Source organism: Scatophagus argus, chromosome 13 (genome assembly GCF_020382885.2).
Source record: "Scatophagus argus isolate fScaArg1 chromosome 13, fScaArg1.pri, whole genome shotgun sequence".
Taxonomy (NCBI): Eukaryota; Metazoa; Chordata; class Actinopteri; family Scatophagidae; genus Scatophagus; species Scatophagus argus.
Window position 1 is genome coordinate 6,781,596 of NC_058505.1, and position 22,378 is coordinate 6,803,973.

At 41.6% G+C, this 22,378-nt stretch overlaps 2 protein-coding genes across 5 annotated transcripts; one reads left to right on the top strand and one right to left on the bottom strand.

Moving 5' to 3' along the window:
• Window positions 1–1,168: 1,168 nt before the first annotated feature.
• Window positions 1,169–13,000, bottom strand: sppl2 (signal peptide peptidase-like 2). Of its 3 annotated transcripts, XM_046407547.1 has the most exons (16): window positions 12,845–13,000; window positions 11,418–11,534; window positions 10,583–10,765; window positions 10,094–10,183; window positions 9,826–9,965; window positions 8,744–8,886; window positions 7,624–7,720; window positions 6,865–6,981; window positions 5,675–5,756; window positions 5,474–5,548; window positions 5,322–5,384; window positions 5,142–5,241; window positions 4,800–4,877; window positions 4,237–4,397; window positions 3,947–3,987; window positions 3,274–3,416 (listed from the first exon to the last, which is right to left on the bottom strand). In XM_046407547.1, exons 1-16 carry the CDS (start codon window positions 12,890–12,892, stop codon window positions 3,407–3,409), a joined length of 1,545 nt encoding a protein of 514 aa, XP_046263503.1. In that variant the 5' UTR covers window positions 12,893–13,000; the 3' UTR covers window positions 3,274–3,406. The 3 variants fall into 3 exon arrangements, 2 of the variants coding, with proteins under 2 accessions (XP_046263502.1, XP_046263503.1); XM_046407546.1 differs by lacking the exon at window positions 3,947–3,987 and having other exon boundaries at window positions 1,169–3,416; XR_006845001.1 differs by lacking the exon at window positions 3,947–3,987 and having other exon boundaries at window positions 3,285–3,416; window positions 4,106–4,397.
• Window positions 13,001–15,113: 2,113 nt separating this feature from the next.
• dapk3 (death-associated protein kinase 3) lies at window positions 15,114–21,500 on the top strand. Of its 2 annotated transcripts, none has more exons than XM_046408902.1 (9): window positions 15,114–15,209; window positions 16,021–16,123; window positions 17,742–18,102; window positions 18,276–18,405; window positions 18,587–18,635; window positions 18,734–18,760; window positions 18,875–19,027; window positions 19,117–19,162; window positions 19,484–21,500. In XM_046408902.1, the coding sequence occupies exons 2-9, from the start codon at window positions 16,062–16,064 to the stop codon at window positions 20,018–20,020; spliced, it is 1,365 nt and encodes a 454-aa protein (XP_046264858.1). In that variant the 5' UTR covers window positions 15,114–15,209; window positions 16,021–16,061; the 3' UTR covers window positions 20,021–21,500. The 2 variants fall into 2 exon arrangements, with proteins under 2 accessions (XP_046264858.1, XP_046264859.1); XM_046408903.1 differs by lacking the exon at window positions 15,114–15,209 and adding an exon at window positions 15,230–15,248.
• Window positions 21,501–22,378: the final 878 nt, after the last annotated feature.

Consider the following 22,378-nt stretch of genomic DNA (forward strand, 5'->3'; position numbering starts at 1 on the left):
CAGGGACACACAGTCCACAGAAACACAAATACGGTATACTAAAAAGACTGTAACTTTAACCTGATTGGATCAACTCAGACTGCTGAAGCTTTATTTTAAGACAGACTTCAGACTTTGATCCCATGACCTGCACTGGATGTTTGTCAGGAAGAGATCATTTAATAACCAGTAGGAACAGGAGGAATCATCACAGCAAGCAAAAGCACAGCAGTCACCTTATATAAAATGGCTGAAGTGAAAGTTGATGTCTCGCTGTCTATTATTGAGCCACCTGAGATGATCAATCATCACGAATGAGTCGTCAAGCCATATGTTTCAGATGTGAGGCTTCAGCACTCGAAGACAACCTCCTCTTTGACTTTAGACCCCAAAATCCAAATTTTTCGATTTAGTGCACACAAGATATGAACTTCCGTACACGTCGTATCATCTTGTGCTGCCAAGTTATTACCTTTCAGGACTTCAGGGGCTCTGAGGCAGATACAACCAGCTGTTACTGTCCTTTAAATATCAAACATGTCTGGATGACTGGATTTACAGCTGACATAAAGTCAACTCATCACTTATTGCTCCTTCATAGTAGATCCAATAAGCGGAGCATTTTTTTTTTTTTTAGTTCTTTGTTTAAAGGTAGATCACTGCAGGGGTGAATCAGCCTTGTTAAATAAGTACTTTAGTATATGATTCGGCTCATGTACTGCAGTCAGCAGCTCCAATAAAAACTACCCGCACAAACCCGTAAAAAGGCAAATTCAGGTCAAACTTCAGGTATGTTTGATTTCCATCAGGATTACCAGTAATAAATGTAAAAACACACAGTACTGTGTAGCATGGTAGCTGATCAGTTAGCGATCCAGTGTGCACAGCCCTCCACTTTGAGTGACTGAGGCCAAGCCACAAAGAGGCTCTTTGTCAGACTGCTGTTCATCTCTGCGGAGCCCGAGCAGCAGCGAACCTTTTTCACTGCTGGAGGGCCACGATGAAAAGACACATTCAGGCTCGGTAACCACTGCAAGGGGGTTGAATTATGTTTGGCATGAACGTATCCTGGAGCAAACACAGACAGCATCCTGAGTGAAGCTGCTGAGAAGTTAAGAGGCGTTCTGACAAATCGCTACAGCTTTCTTTTGATGCAGTACTGTGCGACAAAAACACGACTCGCCAAATGTCAGATATAATGTTTGATTTATTGTATGTACTCCTCAACAGAGGCATTAAAAACCACTTGGTGACAACAAACGATATCGGTGAATGATTAATCTCACAGTCCTGGAAATCAGCGAGGGCACACGCCCAGGCAACTTAAGCGACCAAATCATTTTCACCCCTGACCTCAACGTTCTGCACAGAAATGCTGAACTTGATACTTAACAGGCATCATAAATGACTGAGAATCAGAAATGTGTACCGGTGTGAAGAATGTAATGACTGCTGAGGTCAGAGGTGAACAAAAGCAGGATGACTATAGGATACGTCGACACCTTCGTTTCTGTTTCTTACAACCTTTTACGAGTATGCATAAACGTAGGACACGAACCAACAACTTCCATCAGCCCGTGAATTCAAAAATATTGTGCAAATGCTTCATACGCTGGCAACACAGCCTGTCACTCGCTCTTCAGACGGCAGACCGCAGCACATCATCGGTTACAGTACAGTACTCGTGTTTTTCATAAAGCAACTTTTTACATGTGACACATTCAGCTGCAACTCTCAGCGTGGACACATTTAAGGCCAAAATCAAATTCTTAAGACAGTATGAGTTAACGACTGGGGGTGTGGGGGTCAAATCTGCAGTGGCCAACATTTTAACTGTCGCGCCGCCGCTAATGTACACAAATTCTGTACTAAAGATTATACACTGGTTTTACATAAAGGGTAAAAATCTAAATAATGGCATGCAAAACAAAATATACCAAAAAGCAGGATGAGAAAGCATCAAGAAATGTTTCAGCTGAGAACACAAAAAAACAAAACTTGATGTGAAACTCTTACAGTGTCGTGGAGGGAACAGCTGAAATGGCTTGTTATGCAGTGGGTGATTTTGTGTGCTTTTCAGAATAAAGGTCTCGGTATGCTTAAAATGGGTACGTGCTTATTGGACCACAGCAGTGTCTTAATTCCGCCGCCTTTCTGACATTCAGACGAAGGGCAGCAGCATCGGACAGTAATTATTTTTTTTTGGTAATTTTCCAAAAGTGACAGCGAAATCACACAAGGTGTATGACCACATATGGCAACTTAAACACCTTCGAGGAAAACCTGTCGTACAAACAAGTTCATTTGAAGCATAGTGAGACCTTTAAGGCCCTCTCACACCAGAAAAGTGGCAGAGTGAAACATCTGATCATCTGAAATCTACAGGCTTGGAGATGGAGTGATTATTTGCAGGGCTTTGCGGTAAACTGTTGCAGCTTGCGAGCTAACCGCTAACACGCTATCCAGCAGAAAACAGTTAGTCAAGTCATAATGATATCCAAGCTTGTTTGTATTTCATCTGTGTTGGGCCATCGACTCCCACCTGGCATTTGGTCCTCATGACGTCATACACTCGGTTAACACAGTTATGTTGCTTCCTTTGATTAACAGTTCAAACCCCAAAGATATTCAGTTTGTTTTAATGTATGACACAGAAAAGCTTAAAATCCCCACAAGTGAGAAGCAGGAACCAGCAAATCAAACAAAATACTAAAATAATAATTTGGTTCGTTCATTTTCTATTGACCAAAGAATTGCTGCAGCTCTACTTTGCAAATAATTCTTCCTCCCTTTGCGTCATCCCTGTGAGCGAATCAACTAATCGCAGCAAAGTGAGTTTCCTGCCAAGTTTCACCCTTTTAATTTCTGGTGTGATCGAGCCTTCAGGGCTGTCAAGAGCCTCAGCTTAAGGGGAATATTTAGTGTTGAACAGCATGTGTAGCTTCAGAATCGGGCTTCTCTCTCCCTATAGAGGGGGTGCACACTGTGTGTTAGCAGAAGAAGGTGTTGGGGCAGCTGTGCAGGTTTTATCAATGAGGTGTTTATCAGTTTCAAAGCCTCCATCTCATGTATCCGATCCCGGTGCCCCGCTGAGCCAAACTTCCTGCTCTTCCCTTCGCACCAAGTGCAAATAAACGTCCATATTCAAAATGTCCAATGACTGAGACACAATGTAGAAAAAAAAAAACACACAAAACCCCTCAACAACAAATAAAACATAAAGTGAAATGTTAAATGCCGTACTCGACATCCTGTCACTCAGATTTGCTTTCCTTCTCATCTTTCTCAGCTGGGGGCGTTTCCTGAGGCGGGTGCTGGGGTGAGTCTTCATTCTGATTGGTCAAGCCTGTGGTCTGTGGCTCCGGTTTAGTCGAGGGCCCTTCTACCTGTGGTGCCGCGGTTTGCGTACAGTTGATAGGTGCGAGCACTATGGCAGGCTGCAGGGGACAAAAAGAAGCGTTTGCATAAGACGGCCGAATTGTAGAAAACAGAAAACAAAGTATAATGATGAGGAGGAGAGAACAGTTGTAGATAAGACAAACAAAAACGTAAGAATATACAGTCATTCCTCTGTGCACAACGGGAATTAAGGCTAAATAGTTTTTTGTTTTTCATGGCATCCTGCTTTACCAGTTAAACCCACAATTAAAGGAGCCTTAATGTTGTCAGAGGTATTCCTGTACACCAAGAGGAAAAGCCTCAGCTATGCACGAAGAAAGAGGAAGCATATCAAAGGCACGAGTCCCACTAAAACCACACAGATAACACATGCTAACCAATGTTATGCAGGAAAACGTAAGCTAATCTACGTCACTAAAAGCACCACCTGTCATAGCTTCAGTACAGGCCTACCACAGAAAAATGAAAACATCTACTCTTAAGGGGCAAAAAAAAAAAAAAAGGAATCTTGAGTAAGATCAGGACGTTTTAATGGGAGAGTGTGAAGTAGCAAGCCCAGATTGAGTACCTGCAGTGACATTCACAGACAGCTGAGCCCTCAGCAGCAGACTAGAGGACACCCACAGTAACATAAAAGGCAAGGAGCAGCAATGGGAGGGAAGGAAGGGGACAGTAGAACAGAAAGAGGCAGTTGGAACGGATGGAATTATTTAAAGGGGTTACTCAACTTAAAATTCTACTTTACTCTGCATGTTATTTAACTAGATGTTTTTGTGTTTTCTTTTTTTTTTTTTTTTTTTTTTTTTAAAGTCTCTTTTGTTCCTCGGCGGTAGGCAGTCATATCAAACTGGTATTCACCACAAATCCACTTCCAGTCCAGAACTGGGGCAACTCCTTGCGCCACAGCGCTACAGCCAGGCTGGTGAGCAGAGTGCAAGGCACCAGGTAGAGCAGGGCCGGCTGACCCATCTGCATCACGGCCAGGGCCACGAAGGTGATGAGCAGGCCGACGCCGTAGGCTGACAGGGGAGAGAAAGAGAGAGGAAGAGACGGCACAAAGGTTTTGCACTCCAACGTCACATTTAGACTGGATTTATGGTCTTATTTCTGTAGTTTTAAGTGCACCGGTCAAATCTTTTATCTTTTAGTGAACATGCTGGTCCTCCTGTAATTTAAATCTCTGCCAGAGGGACTTCCTTGTGAATCTCTGGAGCTTTTCTTTTTCTGGAGGAACAGCTGCATTTTTATTATTAATCTACAAACAAACAACAGAAACCTGTAAAGCCATCAGGAGTGAAACATCCTGTTTAAACTCATTCAAGGGGCTGCTTTAATCCCCAACTTCCTCCTGTAATGTTTATCCCATCCGAATGGGGCTCAGTACAACCCTCTCAAGCCTCCCCGCCTGCCCGTGTACATACCGACCGTACAGGCCACAAAGTAGATCCTGGAGGATTGCGTTAAAATGTCAAACCTGTGACAGTACGCCACCAGCAGACCTGACGGAAGAGACGACAAAGAGGCTCAATCGACAAGAGAAGCGACTGAAGCGTTTCCCTGCATCTGATATTGACACTGGATGGTTCCTAATACACCAGACAAGCCAAATGTTATGTTTAAGAGATGACATTAAGAACATACATTATTGTGAATTTATTAATTTCTCAGAGCTAAATCTAAATATTGCAGCTACATCAATGTTTTTTCTTCCAAGGACAGCCTACAGTTTCAGTTCCTCGCGGTCTGATGACACAGTTAATTACCTGGTACTAAGATATCGCCAAAGCCCAGGAGGGAGAAAGGCCGGTCGCAAAGCGCCAGGGGAGAGGAGTTTAACCTTGGCACTTTGAGCACCATGGGAAGCTGGAGGAAAACGCCAACATCATTAGTGTCATTCCGACTCCTCCTCCTCGGAGCTGAGGGGAGGCGCGAAACAAACTCACCTTTTCGTGCGTGGAGGAGTCGGAGGGACCAGCCGCCACCTCCACCATTATGCTCTCTCCGCTCTGTGGAGAAAAGGCCACGGGGTAACGTAAGCATGACGCGGTGGCGACCAAAGACGGCAAACTTGTAAACAAAAACTATACTGACGTACATTTGTTAGATAGGGTGTAATAAATACGAAGAAAACGTCGTAGACAAACAGGACCGTCAGTAGTAAGGTGCAAGCCTGCAGAGCACAGACAGAAAGACAGCTCACACAGTGCATAAGTCAAACATTTATTACTCAGTTAAAAAAAACCAACAAAAAAAACACTTTGCACACTGTTACAGCTCATAAGAGAAGCTGACCAACCTTAAATGTGGGGAGTCTGACTGTTTTGAGCATGTAGAGACAGAAGGCGATCCCCAGGGCGTCCTGTAACACCCACGCCCACCTGGAGGACACGTAAGGAAACCGTGAGTCAGCGCACACACCATCACCTTACAATGCAGCTCCCAACGTGTTACCACACTCACACAGAGAGAGAAATGCTACCGTTACGTCATCAGACACCCAGAGAGCAATCAGCACCCACAACAGAAAGTCAAATCATCTGAAAATACCTTTACAGTCACATTTGTTAGCCCCTCTCTTTTTTCTTTTTTTTTGTTTAGTGTACATCAGATTAATAACACTGCATGACGAAGCCTGATTGATAACACTGCTGCCAGGATGGTAAACACTTGAAGAAGAAGAACTAACGCACACTAAAATATTCACCTGCTGTTAGCACATTATTAGTAAATGTTCATGTCAGCGCATAAATCGGGTCAGTACTTTCTTCCTTTGTGTGAACCCGACGTGCTATTTGTGAGACTGAACAGGTTGTGCGGCTGCTGGCACGTGAGAAGAATATTCTGTGCCTGAAACGAGGGAAGCGTCTCGTAAAGCAGAGCTCATCACGAAGAGCCCGTCTCGACCGAACCTGCCGAACTCAGCCGGGATTTAACTGTTAACCAGAAGTCCTGTGTGAGCAACGAGGATTTTCTTTGTGCCATATGTGCTGAAAATGAACAAACAGGAGGTTCATGACGCAACGTGACAGTCACATAACTTTCAACTACTCAACAGGACACCAGCCAGGTAATTTAGTTCATAACAAGAACTCTCTGTCAGTTGGATTAGCTTACTTGCCTCCATATGGTTAAAATACTGTTTGAAACTCTTTGTTTGCAAGTTTAGATTTCTGGTTGTCTTGTTTATGTATGTGACATTTACAGTGGAAATAAACTGTGAACCTCTTTACTGCTATAAGTCTACAGCCATCGGCTGCTTAATAGCTTTATTTTAACTGTATGGATGCTAAAAGAAAAGAGTTCAGACTTTAAGTGCACAACAGCAGCAGCAGTGGACCTTCAGGGAGGAATGAGTCGGATTTAACTGGTAATTCGACTTTATGAAACATGTAAACAACATCCAGCGAATCCAACAAAAAGACCTGCAGTTAAAATGCAGCAGCGGGCCGGTTTATCTCATCGGACACGTCTTCTCTTTGCACTTACTGGTCTTCGTTGCGAAACACCATCCAGGTGATGCTGACACCAATGCAGAAGGCCGACAGCAGCAACATGCGGATCTGCGGCCGTTTGTGCAAGTACGGCAGGTTGTTCTCTGGGACCCTGTGGTCATAAAATAGTTCACAAATCAATAAATGTAACCAAAACAAAGACATCTCCTATACTCAGTTTACAGGGTTTTAAAAGATTAAGCGATTAAGTTTGTGGTCGATCTCATTAGAGATACGCATCTCCCATCATGCAGAAAGGAAACTGATCACAATCCTAAGATACTGGGCAACTGGAAAAATGCCACAGTGCAGCAGTGATGACTTGGATCACAGTCTTCCTCTTCTGTCTTGCTTTAGACTGGATAAACCAGTGCTTTTCATACTCCTGACTGGTGGCCACAACCACAGGGACTGAGGTGGATCTGCTGGGCCCCGTTCTCCCAATAAATTTGGTACTAAAATTCGCAGCCTGGTAAATCAATGCAACAATGAGCAGCCATTTAAAGCAAGGCTTGTAATTTATTCTACAGAGAGATATCCTGAGACTCAATTCTATAATTAGGCCTACTGATTTAACTGTCCATACTTTGTCCGTTATCATTTAAGAGTGTATTTTATTTATAACATGGACCCTGGTTGTGGTCACATCATAAATGGGGTTTGTCAGAGATCTGAACCCAGGACAAAGGTTATATAAAAGCTGTGTGTGAAGATTTTGCAGACAGAATTATGAAACCATACTGACGCGCCTCACCTGCACTTGCAGAACGGGAGTCTCCTGACAAAAGGCCACAAACAGCTGTGGAGGCCGACAGAGGAGGCCACACAGAAGATGGCTATGACCCAAATGGCTGAGCAGTGAGGAAACAGCAGGCAGGCAGGAGATTAGAGCATTTTCTCACATGATATCCCCATGAATTCACAACTGAGGAAATGCACTTTTTTTTTTTTTTGGAGTCCTTAAATATGTGAACTGTGCTATCGGTTTTGTATTTGGTGTGCTGGATGAGTGTACGACAGCTTATCAAAGACGCTAAGCAGTCCGTCAGCAGCTGCCAGTTTTTCCACATCCATTCATCAGTTAATGGCCTGTCTTTACACTCAAAATGGTCACAGATTCAGATCGGTAAACTGCTTCTACAGCCTCATAATACTGGACACCGAACAGCCCAGCGAGAGGAAATGAGGATAAAGTGTCTGCTGGAGCTTGGGTAGCTTGGAGGAATCTTGAGATACAGTGGAGCTAAGTGGAGGAATCATTAACTCACTTTGTTATCCAGGATTTCTTCAGATATTCTGAGCTATTAACCAGCAATCTTCTGATTCTAAAGATGCAAAGAACCAGATTGTACATACTATGGGGCATGTGACGGTGTTTACTTTAAATATATTTAAGAATCACCACATTTATCCAGTTTAAAAATGAGAAGACCAACGACAGCCTAGTAAAGAGCTCACTTATCTACTGTAATTAGGTGCTGAAGGCGTTTGCACTCATGTCTCAGTCAAGGAAGCCTGTGAGCTGCAGCTGAAGGCTCAGAAAAAGTCAGCAAGTGGAATTTGAGATAATTTGTCACACAAGGAAACCACTTCGTCGTCGGCCATCTTCGTCACAAAATGTATCCCAAAAGCAAAGCAAATGCCTTACTGAGCCATGCCAGACCACAATGAATGAGGGAGAAATTACAGACTGGCTCTGAGAGGCAAACCATCCCCCTATGGCAATAAATACTGGCAAGACAGGAATGAAACCACTATTTATTTACTGGTCACATAAAAGTGGGTCTGACCAAAGGGCTTCTTTTTTTGGAAGAAAACAGGACTGAGTATCTTTTGATTATCAGATCAATGATGTGTGAGAGGATCTGACATACCCAGGCGGTCGTAGAAAAAGTAGAGCAGCACCAGCATGCTGCAGCACATGACCACGAACACACAGATCATGATGGGCGTGACGTCCACGGTCTCCTCGTCCTGCTTCTCCGCGCTGTCGTCCCGCTTGTGCTTCATGTAGCGTCTGCAGGAGGGGAAAGGAAACTCACGCTGACTTGAGGATGGCGGTTTGAGGTGTTCATAACTCTGCAGATTAAAGATCGGAGTCTGCGCACGTGTCATCTGCTTATTAAGCAAAATTATCTTGGGCAATGGGTTTTGTCTTTCTCTTGCTTCATTAAAGAGGATTCACTAACAGTTGGTGACTTGCCAAAGCACCCAGGATGACCATCCCACCACAGTAAATATTTACCATCTTGTGACTGGCCGGCTGGCACTCGCTCAGCTTCCTTCCTGACTTGCAAACACACAACTCATATTCCTCCAAAAAAAATTTTTTTTGTGCCCGCGGTCCTGTGCGTCACAGACCCCATCTGACTGTGTCCTCAGTCACCTTGGCAACTCCGACAGGAAGGACAGACTGTGATTGGCTTAAGCCGATGAGTCACTCGTATGGCCTCAAATAAACAACAGTGCCCTTTAGTGGACTTGCAGCGTTACAATGCAGACTGCTTGGTTTGAGAAGAAGAGATAAATGCACACTTCTCTAAGACAAAGGACTGAACACTTGCAATTCTTTTCCAAAAAATGGTGACTAATTGTCCCCGGAGATAACTGCCCTGACAAATTAACTGTGGTTTAAATTTAGCAGTCAGGACTAAACACATGGTTCCCACAGGAAGAGGGAAACTTTGAGTCCTGTAATAATGTAATGCACTGGAATGTAAGAAGTTGGGTATAACACACCACAAGCTAAATCATCATTAACAATCAAAAACCATTTTTGTCCCTTAAAAGACTTTATCTTTACATAGTCAGCTACTTTTATACTACTTAGGACATAGTTGTGGTCAGCGTGGATTAAATACATTAGCTCTGACCCAGAAAGATGAATGTCCTCTATCCTGAAAACTCAGAGCTCCATCATAGTTTCCAACTCCATCCCTTCATTGTGTCCACTTACTTCTTGCTGTCCCTGCTGCCAGCCCAGTAACCTCCTATGGCGACCGTTCCTACCGCCATAAGAAAGATGATCACCATGTTGTAGTCCAGCACCGGCTCGTTCGGTGCGTACATGGCAACCAGCTGTCCTTTGCCAAAGGTCTGCAGGAGTTAAAAGCACCATCAAGTCGAGTGAAGGCTAAAGACTAAAGACTCTGCAACGATTCATTTGGTATTTTTGTTTCATAGGTTTGTCTGTCTGTGTTAATGACTAGTGGCTGACCACTCACCTTGCTTATATCCAGCATGTCAGAGTAGCTGAGCAGTGCTACCGGGATGTCAATCTCCTCATACTGAGACTTGTTTCCTGCTGGTGGTGTCTGTAATTACAAAAAAAGAATTTTTTTTTAAAAAAGAAAAAAAAATCATGCATTTAGTTTTTAAATTTTTTCTCAAGCGCAAAAATAAGTTTAATCTTAATGCACAGCAACTACAAGCAACAGCCTTAAGATGTTTTAAGACATGAAACAGGTTGGCACACAGTGAAATTATGTTTGGTAAATCTCAGAGACCAGCCGTGATTGAAAATAAGATAAAAACAAGAGAAATAAGATGAGACTTTAGATCTGTTCTCCAACAGCTGACTGATGTTGCTATACATGCAGCAAGTGCTTTAACACACAAAACAATAAAAACGCTGTCATTTAACTGAGAGCACCGAGCCGCTGCGTCTGCCGCCATCTTGACATGCGTGCACTTATAGCTGTAAGCAGGGTTACCAGTCTGTCCTTGCTGACGATGAGCAGGCCCTTGGCGCCATTAATCTGGGCCAGTCGGACTTTTTCATAGAAAGTGCAGTTGCCTCTCATCACCATGGGGATGCAATTTGGGAAACCTCCCTCCGGGACCTCCGAGGGCGAGCACAGGACCGACGTGGTCAGGTCATAGATCTGAAGACGGGACTTCAAAACAAAAGGTGTGCAATGTTAACCAGAGCTGGAAAAATTAGTTATATTTCAGCGCTCGCTATGAATAAAAACTATTTTCTTACTAATGATAAAACATTTATTTGATCTAAACGACCTGAAAAAAATGAAAAACATTTCTTCAGTCAATTAAAATAAGCTGAATCTGGTCGATACTAACAGGCAGGAGTCAATACAGTTGCAGCACTTCATAACAGATGTATGAAATTCCTGCGTTTTAATTTGGCAAAAGACTTGTGACCGATGCTCTTTTTTCTAATGATACATTAACCAAAACCAAAAATGGAATCCTATTGATTTGCCCATGACCTAGAAACTGAAACCCATCCATTTATTTCCTCCTGAATGGATTTCTGGTATTGGTCATAAAATATCTCCAACATTTGCAGTTGGCTCAGAAAGACGCTGCCAGAGTCCTAACAGTCACTGAGTGAGTGGAGATCAGATTTCAGCATCCAGCAAGAGGCTTCCTGAAAAAAAAAAGTTTATTGATCACGAATATAAAAGACCACACTGCATTTTATCCCCACGGTTCTGTGAGGCTGTGAAGCTTGTGGTAATGAAACCTTTTCATCATTATTATCGCTCACAAAGATGTGCTTACGGCCTCTCGTCGCTCGTGACTTACTGCCTTGTTGAGGTCCTGAGGTAGACGTGCCCACTGGGAGTTGAAGAATATGCAGTAATCCTTTCCTTTGCTCTTGCCCTTGTCACTGAAATGGGCCATGCCGTACTCTCCCACCGCCTGTCAACACGACAACAGTGTCTGTGGTCATTTTTGGATCACAGACTTAATCAATAAGTCCAGTCGCACCACCATACGTACAGTAACAAGGGAAAAGATGAGTATATTGCTGAAAAAGCAGCATGCACCATGACTTTTTGAGATTTAACAGTTTCTGGTAAACAGGTTGGTAGTTGGTATTTAATTTAATTTAATTCATTTACGAGCATACAAAACGTAACAAGGGATAAAAATGTATTTCCAACGTGGTCCCAAGATATATAAGATATCCACAGTAATACAACAACTGACTGACTAAAAATGTACTTGATAACCTTAGTCTTTAAATAAGACCTGGTTTGACATCTAAAAGATTCCTCCTGTTTATGTCAACTTCACGCTTTTCTTCTGGCCTCTTTTCACTCGAGGCTCGTTGCAGCCATGTTGGAACCTGCCCAGTGATATTGTGCAACAGAAAGGAAAACTAATGATGACACTTTTACATTAAGGGAAAAGTGGGGGGTTTCACTGTTTTATTTACATATTTGTTTTTTATATATATTAGCCGTAATATGTATACTCGAATTTAATCTACTCCAAAGTTACCATAAAGTTGACTTTAAACTTCAACAGTTTCAAGACAAACTGTACATGTTAATGGGGAAGGACCTGCTGCAGAGTGCATTAGTTTTATCCAGGAGAATAAACCGTTAAACCAGCGAGATAAGGACCGATGGCCTGTTATTATACAAACTCTGACCGCAGGAATCGAGATCCCAAAGACGTAAAAGTACCTGATTCAGAAAACCTTTTATCCCATCTGCAAAACGAGGATCTATTACTGCTGTTATGGCGCTGAACACGGGTGCAAATTAGATCATTTTACTTCGACCCAGTTGGTCAAAGTACACACGGGTTTTAATATTTTACGGAGTGACGTTATGTTCAGCCGAGAAATATTTTACCCTCAAGTAACAAATTTCAGACACGTAACCACAGATTTATCAGTCATAACTGTAGCCCGATGTGCTAACATCTCTCGACCCAGTGTCTGACACGCAGCGAGACAAAACCTCGCGGTGGTTTCGCTGTTAAAAACAAGTAATAATCCTCTTTCGTTAAATGTTTCACCATAACTGTGAGTGATGTGTGGGTTTCCGAGGCCCACGGTGATCTTCGCAAGCTAACGGTCGTAGCATCCAGGCTATCTGTTAATATTCCGAGAACACGGATAGAAAAGAAACAAAACTGTTTTTGTCAGTCACGTGCCGCCACGTGAAACAAACACACAGAGAAACGGGTTTTGAAGAGGTACACTCGGTCTCTCTCACCTTGTGGATGAGAAAAGCGGCCCAAATCAGTGTTTCAGGGACCCTCATGATGTCTAGCTTGTTGTTGTTTCCCCCATCGACCAACCAACCGTTCGACCCAAACGCCGCACAGGAGCCCCCACCAGCTGTTCTAACAGACCACGCCCATTTTTGCTGTGCGTGCTTTGTAATTGGCTGTGACCGTCACGAGCGGCCGAACTCGTCCCTGATTGATTGAAGTCGAAGTCAGTCAAGAAGAAAAAAAAGAAAAGGCGTGACGTGTGTTGGTGAAAACTTTATAGCAAAAGTAAGGTTGTACAAATCTCCGTTGGTTTAATGTTTTAGTCTGGCTTATATTGTAAAGGTGTGTTGTTTTTTTTTAAAGAGGCACCACAGTTTATGGTGTAAAACAAAAAGTCCAAAAAGTTTCAGATTAGACTCACCATTCAGTTTTAAGGTAAAAACTTGTTAATTTATGTCCAGCTGTGCTATCAGAGAGCAAATCAGCTTAATGCTAGTCTTTAATCTATATGTTTAAAATTATTTAGGTAATATATTAAGTAGCTAACTTTTAGCTAGTAGCTAATTACATAAAAATGAAATATTAAATGGTACAATTTAAAGTAATAATTAAAAACTGAATACAAGGTGATATTTTCATTTTTGTATTTATACATATACGTTTCGTTATTGCATTAATTTTTACTGTTCACTGAGAGTTTCGGTCTTTTCCTGTTTTTTATTACAGAGGCAGTTTTGTACATGTTCCATGCAGTGAATTCTGTGTACGCTCATTAAAGCTTGGCAAACGTGGTAGCTATGCTTTCCATGTCTCAGCCTGTATTTTCACTGCAGGCCTAATTATAGTTGCAGCTGATAACCGCTAATCAGCATCTTCTCCTATGCTCATTATATATTCTCAGTGTTAGAAAATGTTATGTTATATGACATGTGGTTATACTGTTATTAGGTGAGTTAAAGGGATTTCGGTGTAAATGAAATTGTTATTTAAAATGTTACCACTGAAAGTAATTTAGCAATGATAACAGAATCATAATATGCCATTTGACAACATACTGTTTAAAGTTTATTTTCTTTTCTGTAAAAGTTAAGCTGACATTTATCCTCTCTACCATTACATGGCACTATGAATGTATTATAATAATACACTCTTTATTTCCTGTTAGCTCTGTGTACATGTTAATATTATGTTCAGCAGGTTTTTCCCACCATATGAGACGATATAGTCACTAAACTAGCAAAAGACTGGTTCATTTTTCATAATTAGACAGGCGGTAAACTTGCTCGCTGAGTTCCAAATAAATCATAAACATCAAATATGAAATAAAATGAACAGCACTAGATACATCTGTATAAAATAAGCTGGATAACAGTTGGCATATGAGCATAACAGTTAACAAAGACACAAGCCAGGCATATTATTACATATACTCATACCGCCATCTAGTGGTAACGAGGATAAACATCAGCAAGGACTACTTTTCACTCTGCGTTCACTCAAGCAACAGCAAAAAAATAAGTAGCCTAAAATTAATTAAAATTTATTCCTAAAATAAAATTAAAAACAATGTACATGAATTACGCATTATCCGATGATATCATAACCCCCTACTATAAAAGTCTTAATAGAAATCCTCACTTATTTAGCCATTCTTGAGTATCCGCTTCACCTAAGCTACCCAGTGTTACTTGAATGACCTCAGTCTCTCTTTAATCTTTGCATGCTCGATCTTGTTATTCATTGACGTACTACAGCGGGTTGCTTCACTCAGCCTGATGTCATTCCATATGTTCTTCCTTATGTCGGACATGTTCCTGCATCAATCGATACATAACCGGAACATCTGCTTTCAGATTAAAAGCGTAGTTTTTGTAAACCCAGTATCCAATCCTCAAATCTAGGAAGATTCACTAAAAACTTTACAGTAAGCTTAAAAAGGAAGGAAATATAACAGTGTAATTTGTGTTTAGTTAAATGTAAAGTTAAACGCAAACTAAAACTTCAGAAAGAGCGTTCATGTTGTTCTCATTGGTACAAATCTTGCTCAAAATATGCTTTAGGATGTTAGGTATGCTTACACTGTCAGAAGTAGACAGAATTGCACTTACACCCAAAAACACATAGGTATTTCCCCACCACAAATAACGTGGTATCGCTTGGCCTCAAATATGTGTCACATGGAGATCGCAGATGCAATAGAAACTGCGTTAAAGTATGCCAGTACGCCCATAAAAATAGCGGGTGTTATTTTGAAAGATAAAACCGGAAGTTTTGTGTTTCACCAACGGCTGGTTTGACACGGTTCCGTCTGTGATTCACACAGCTACTTTGGAAGGGAATGCGGCACTCATAACCAACAGTACTGTAAGTAGACGTTACAGCATTGCCTACATATTTTATTTGGTAAAATATATACTTTCTGCCAGTATTTGAGTTTTATTAAGCGAATGTTTTTTTTCACTTTGGTAACATTTGCCACAGACAGCTATAGTCGGTGTTTATACAGTAACGCTACGTTTAAGTTAGCTGTTAACCAGCTAAGCTAACTGTTGGGATTCCCTTTATCCTTTCCTTTTGAATTTTATAGTATTCGTTTCATCTCGAAGACGTTAATGGGTTGTTAATAGATCTGTCTGTTCCCTTTTTTAGCTTGAAGCTATAAGCTCGCTGGTGATATCCGATGGAAAAAATGTCTCTGCTGCGCGCTTGTATCATAAACCGCACAAGTGCTATTCAGCATTATTTAAAGTGCTTAAAGCGTGTCTGATAAGCTACAATCAGAGCATAGTTTAATGTTAAACTTGTTTTTGTTTTTTTTTGTTTTAATAGACCTGTCACAGTTAATGTATAATTGAGAAAAATAGTTGCTAGTGTGGCTAAACCCCAGTCCCTTTAATCGAGTCAGAGATATGTGGTCATGGGCAGGAGATGATGTCAGTAGGACTGGTATGCAGAGGTCTGACATCAGCCTGAAAGTCTCTAAAAAACTAAAGCTGTGTTGACTCGGGCCAAATAAGGAGCAAAGAAGCCCAGGTACTCAGAGGTGGAGTGCCTGTAGGTGGGGTGTGATAATCGTGGCTTATAGCTAAGACTTTCATTACATTTTAGACCTAGTAACGCGCTTTTGTTTTGATCCCACTGTTAGAATCAATTGTGTTAATGTTTTTCTTTGCAGGGAAACGTCAGGCTTTGCCCCATCATCAAAGTCAGCACACCATGGCTGGCTTCAGGCAAGAGGATGTTGAGTTGTATTATGAGATGGGAGAGGAGCTGGGCAGGTATTTATTGTCTTTTGTTACCTGAAAAAACATATTATACTTGAAAGTAACTGTTCAATAAATGGCACTGTTCACTGTTTTGTCTGATGTTTGTCTTGCTTGGAGGATATCTCTAAATTTAAGTTTCAGTCCAGCCAAAACAAATTTTTTGATCTTTAGGTTGTATTCATTCATACCATGTTTGAAGGCCATCGGAGATTCTCGTCTCTGCTCATGTGGTATCATGCAAATACAAGTGCCAGATGGTGTTGAAAAACTATGTAGTTTGTCAGTGTTATGTGCATAACGTGACAGGTAATTTGTGAAATAACTCAGAAAAAGTTTTAAAGAAAGTACCCAGATAGCTGCAGCAGCTCTCTTTTCAAACTGTACAGCTTGCACAAATGTATGTTTCTGTTTACCAGTGTTTGTAGTGTCTGCCAAATAAAAGCACATGTGAGGGTGAAGTGTAATCAAATCCCACATAGTTACTTGTGATGTGTTTGAGACATATTTTAATGCCAGCTCTGTGCTGCAGAATATCTAAAACGTTAGGTTTGGTGAAGGCAGAAACATTTAACGATGTGTCAGCTTCAAACATGTTTGTGGACGAGTCATCAGATTTAAATTGAGCAAGATCAACTTTCTTTCCGGGTTATTTTTTTCTGCAGTAATGCAGTAAAAGTATGACATCACTGCTTCTCAATGTGCCTTTCTACCTCTGCTGTGGTGTGGAGTCTCTGAAGGAGAGGTGTGTGTGTGTGTGTGTGTGTGTCCACGCTACCTGAGGTAGAAAAGGCATCCTCACGTGCACTTTTGGTCTTATTGCTCATGTCAGTAATTAGTTATTTATTCACCACCTTTTTAAACCAGATTCTATAAAACAAAACTATAGACTACATATTTTTATTATCTTTGTTTATCTACCTGGGACTTGTTAATAATGTTTGCTACAATTATTTTATCAATAGATTTCTTAGTGTAGTGTTTCGCACCTGAGGGGTTAGGATCTCTGGAGATAAATCTGAGGAGTCACAAATCCCTGCATATGCTACTTATTTCTACAGCTTGAGTCTTTAAGGTTTTATGAAACAAGTGAAAAGTCACTGCCAATGAAATGCCAATATTTTTTGTCGATCAGCTTCCCTAAAGTATTTTATATTTTTTTTGAGAAAAGTCTCAAAACAAGTTTATTTGCATAAAAAAAAACGGTTGAAATGTTCTCACTGTACTGGCAGTGATTCTTTCACTCGCTTTAATAAAATTTGGTTTTCATGATTTGATTATAGACAGAAATGACTTAGTATGGTTTATGTTTTGGTACAGTGATGATTTTCAAATTTGTACCACAATCTGTGATTCAGGGTCACAAGTAAAAGTTGCTTCATTTTGAGGGGCATGAGTCAAACAAGTTGGGAAAGCACTGACTTAATCTGTAAAATTTAAAAGATAATCACTGCCCATCACAAGTCAGCATATCTCAGGGTGTTGTCTTCATATGCTGTATGTACTCTGACCAGAAGCCAAGAATTCAGTCATTATAATAACATGAACCTGGAAAAATGAAAACACTAAAAGGGCAAGAAAGTGTACATTATCCTTATCTTTTTAACCTCTCTTTCTTCTCTCCTCCCTGCAGTGGACAGTTTGCCATCGTTCGTAAGTGTAAGGAGAAGAGCACGGGTGTCGAGTACGCGGCAAAGTTCATCAAGAAGCGGCGGCTGTCGTCCAGCCGGCGGGGGGTGAGCCGCGAAGAGATCGAGCGTGAGGTCAACATCCTTCGGGAGATCCAACACAGCAACATCATCACCCTCCACGACATCTTTGAAAACAAGACCGACGTGATCCTGATCCTGGAGCTGGTGTCCGGAGGAGAGCTGTTTGACTTCCTGGCTGAGAAGGAGTCTCTCACGGAGGAGGAAGCCACTCAGTTTCTCAAGCAGATCCTGGACGGCGTTCAGTATCTACACTCCAAACGCATCGCTCACTTTGACCTCAAGGTCAGCAGTCTGTTTGTTCAACACGGCTTGTTTGTGAGGCTCTGAGCCAGCAGTCGTAGTTGACGTGTCAGTGAGAAGTTATGTCAAGGTGCCAGAACTTAATGTTGTACGTTAGATATCCAGAGAGGTTTTTATCTCAGTAATGTTTAGCTGTCTTGTTTTTTGTCTTTCAGCCTGAGAATATCATGCTGCTTGACAAGAACGTCCCGAACCCCAGAATCAAGCTGATTGACTTTGGGATTGCTCATCAGATTAAAGCTGGAAATGAGTTCAAGAACATTTTTGGAACCCCAGAGTTTGTTGGTGAGATCACGTTTCTCTCCGCTCCTGAATGATGCATTTCACAGAGCAAACATGTTCAGTGTTCTTCTGCTGCTGCCTGCTCACGCTGGCAAGTAAACCAAACCTTGTGAATGGATGATGTCGCGTTTCAGATCTCCACATCTGGTTTGAATTAAAGTGTTCAATCCTGTGTGCTTTACAGCTCCCGAAATAGTCAACTATGAACCACTTGGGCTGGAGGCGGACATGTGGTAAGACGTCAACATGTTTTCTTTTTCCTCCTCTGAAGCTATTTATTGACCTGTGTGACAGTTTTTCATTTCATGTTTGATTCTTCTTGTCTCTGCAGGAGCATTGGAGTAATCACTTACATTTTGTGAGTAATGCTTTACATCTCGACCGGCTGTTGGCATTCGTTGCAACATGAGTCACCTCACTCCTGATCCATGTGTTTTATATAACGCAAAGCCTTTTATCTGTGTTCCTGTAGGTTGAGTGGCGCGTCACCATTTCTGGGCGAGACCAAGCAGGAGACCCTGACAAACATCTCAGCCGTCAACTATGACTTTGATGAGGAGTATTTTAGCAACACCAGTGAGCTCGCCAAGGACTTCATACGCCGTCTGCTGGTCAAGGATCCCAAGTATGAACCTTTTCAAATTGTATGCCAAGGATAAAGAAGAGAAATCTCTGTTGTCTGTGTGAGTGTGTAACTTTGTTTTTGTTTTGCAGGAAGAGAATGACTATCGATGACAGTCTTGAACACCCCTGGATTAAGGTGAGTGTTGTATTTATTAACATTTTGCTAAAGTCCCTACATGTTTGCTGTTTTCATCAAGTAGAGCTAGACTGACATTTCAGTTACATTTAAAGATCTGTTTTAGTCATTTATAAACAGTCTCTCCATTAAATAGTCAATTAAAAGATCCTTATGAAAATGTTTGTTTATATTATCTATTTAATGGCTGATTTATCATTGTCAGACTTTTAAACCCTTAGATGTTTATATCAATCTTATATCGGCTTAAAAAAGAAAATTCTGTTGGATGTTGTAGAATCACAATCTTCATTCCAGGCCTTTACATTTTTCCATCTCCAGGTGATTAAGAGACGAAATGTCCGCCCAGAGGAGAGAGACCACAAGCCTGAGCGCCGGCGCCTGAAGACCACTCGTCTGAAGGAGTACACCATCAAGTCCCACTCCAGCATGCCCCCTAACAACACCTACGTCAACTTCGAGCGCTTCTCCCAGGTCCTTGAGGAGATAGCGGCGGCGGAGGAAGGCCTGAAGGATCTGGAGCGCAATCAGCGCTCATGCCGGGAGGATGTGGCGGCGCTGCTGTCCATATATGAGGAGAAGGAGGGTTGGTACAAGGAGGAGAACCAGAGCATCTCCAGCGACCTGAGCCACATCCGCCAAGAGCTGCAGCGCACTCAAGTTCAGCGCAAGAGGAGCCAGGAGGAGGCTCGGCTCACCATGCAGTCCGCCAACATCCTCAAACGCAAGTTTGGGCGCCTGGAAAACCGCTATGAGGTCCTGGCTGAGCAGGTGGCCTCTGAGGTCCGCTGGGTGGAGGAGCTGGTCAAGTCCATATCCGCAGAGAGGGACGGGCTCGGCTCCAGCAGCATGCCCTGAGCCGGACTGATGTCCGACAATGACACTTTGCTTCTCAAGTATCTTCCTGCCCACCTTCTCCGCATGTGTCCTACACAGTGGAGTTAGAGAGGGTCAGCTATCATCATAAGCTATGCTGCTGCCGCCCATCGGGAAAAATGTTCCACCCTTTTTACATTGAGCTCAAGAGAAAGAGCAAGAAGCAGAGAGGCAATAAGTTGAACCCATTCCCCCATGAAAAGGCTCATTCCTGTGTTTTAGACAGTTATTTATACTTTTAGAGATTTTACATATCGTTATTTGAGTGCCATGCACCATAGTTCGCACAAACATTTGTAAATCATATTGGCTTTCTTTTTTTTTTTTTTTTTGCAGTTGTCAGTATTGCAGATGGAAGATAAACTCATTTATTTTTCTTAATTACATCTGAATTTCTCAGTGCTGTAAAAGCCTAGATGTCAGCTCATTCGCTCTTGCCTCAGGTTATTGGCCAGTTATGCGAGAAAGCTTCACAATCCTCCGTTTATAGTGTCAGGTTTGCTCAGTTTTCAGGGGTATTTATTTATCCGGTTACATTTCAGACTCATTTGCAGCTGATAATAAATTCTCTCATGTTGGGACAGAGTGGCAACTATGAAGAATGCAAAAAATATAAACCTTCAGCATAGAGAAAAGAAAGATTCTGGTTAACGTTGTATTTTATTGCAATAGTTCTGTAATTTCCAACTGATTTTTCTGAAGTTCCCTGGAAAGAACAAAGTCGATCGGTTCTAATTACAAGGTTGAGTTTTCCCACTCATTATTTTGGTTAGTTTTATTAGTTGTGTTGTGATGACGTTGTCATCCAGAGAAATTTCTAGGAACAAAATTGCTCCATTTAAACCCCATCTACAATGTTGCTCTAGCTTAGCATTTAGCCAGCACTTAGGAGTTATGTGGAAGTGTACCAGTTTCTTTCCAGGAAACCTCCTGGGAAATTATTTTCAAATCAATCAGAGTCAACAGACAGGTAAAATAAAACGTTACCAGATTCAGAATGTATAAACTCATCTTCACAGTGCCTGTAAACTGATCGACCATATTGCCTCTGCAAACACTCATCCGTCAATGAGTCGACGATGTTACCATCACTCCGATGTTGTTTAAAATGTCTTAAAACGCGTCAACTTTTGCACAGTAGCCTTGTAAACCAAAACGTGTGCATGGAAACGATCTCTATGTACTGTAACTCTTATTAATGTGTCTGTCTCTTCATACCTTACTTGAAACATTCCATCGACCCGTTTCACATCCAGGCAACGCGTTCCCCATGTACAGCATAGAAAGTGAGTTATATAGTGACTAGTATTTTTCAGTAGAGAAATGTATCCTCGTATCATTTGCACTTAAATGACTATAGCAGCGTCCCAAAATATGTTTCAGTCTGTCTTTTAGGAGTCAGAAAGAGCTGTAAAAATAAATTGTTTGGACTTGTTTCAAATAAACAAAGTTATCACTCTTACCAAGTCAGATTTGTGTGTTGTTGTTGTGTGAAAGGGGGATAACCTGGACTTAGAAACCTGAGCGCAGATGTCAGGTATGCACATGATGTTTGAGACAAATGTCCCTACTTTATACCGCATTTCCGAGGGAGATTTTCTACTCTTTCCTCCACAACGTTTATTTGTCAGCTGAAGTTACTTTACAGATTGAGATTTTACATACTGAACAGGCTGGGAGCTAAAAATATACAAAATGTTTTATATTAGCACGACCTCGACAGGTACAACAGTGAAATGCTGCTTGTTGATATCCATGTATCAAAAATAAAAATGCAATAACATAATATGAACTGAGTTATCTCAGTTATCTCAATACTTCCTCCTTTACTATTATTTTAATTTACAGAATTATTTATTTAAAAGGGACAAAATATAATGTTACATACCAGAACGACAGCGTAAATGGAGTGGGGTGAGTTTGAGAACAGCCAGCAGTTGTTTGTCACCATGTTGAACTGTTTGCAGCAGCAGTTCTGCGTGGAAGACGCCCTCTGGTGGAGGTTCACTGATATACAAGAGATTTTTAAAAACAGTTTTACTTTGAATTCCACTCTGACCAGAGCGAAAGCCTAAACAAGAACAGATTTGTTTTGCAACTCAAAACCTGAAACTCTGAGTCAGTACTACAGTGATGAATGTTTGATTGTTCAGAAAGAATTAACATTGTGCTTTCGCTTTCAAAGCTGGAAAGACTTTATGAGAACGTTGGAGCAAGACTGCGGAGATGGTTGAGATCAAAGCAGATGGCTATGAAGGATGGCCGGATATAAAGTTAAATAAAACGTATGAGGAAAAAAAGTTGGCCCCCCTTTGACCCCTTAAATGTCACAGAGTTCTC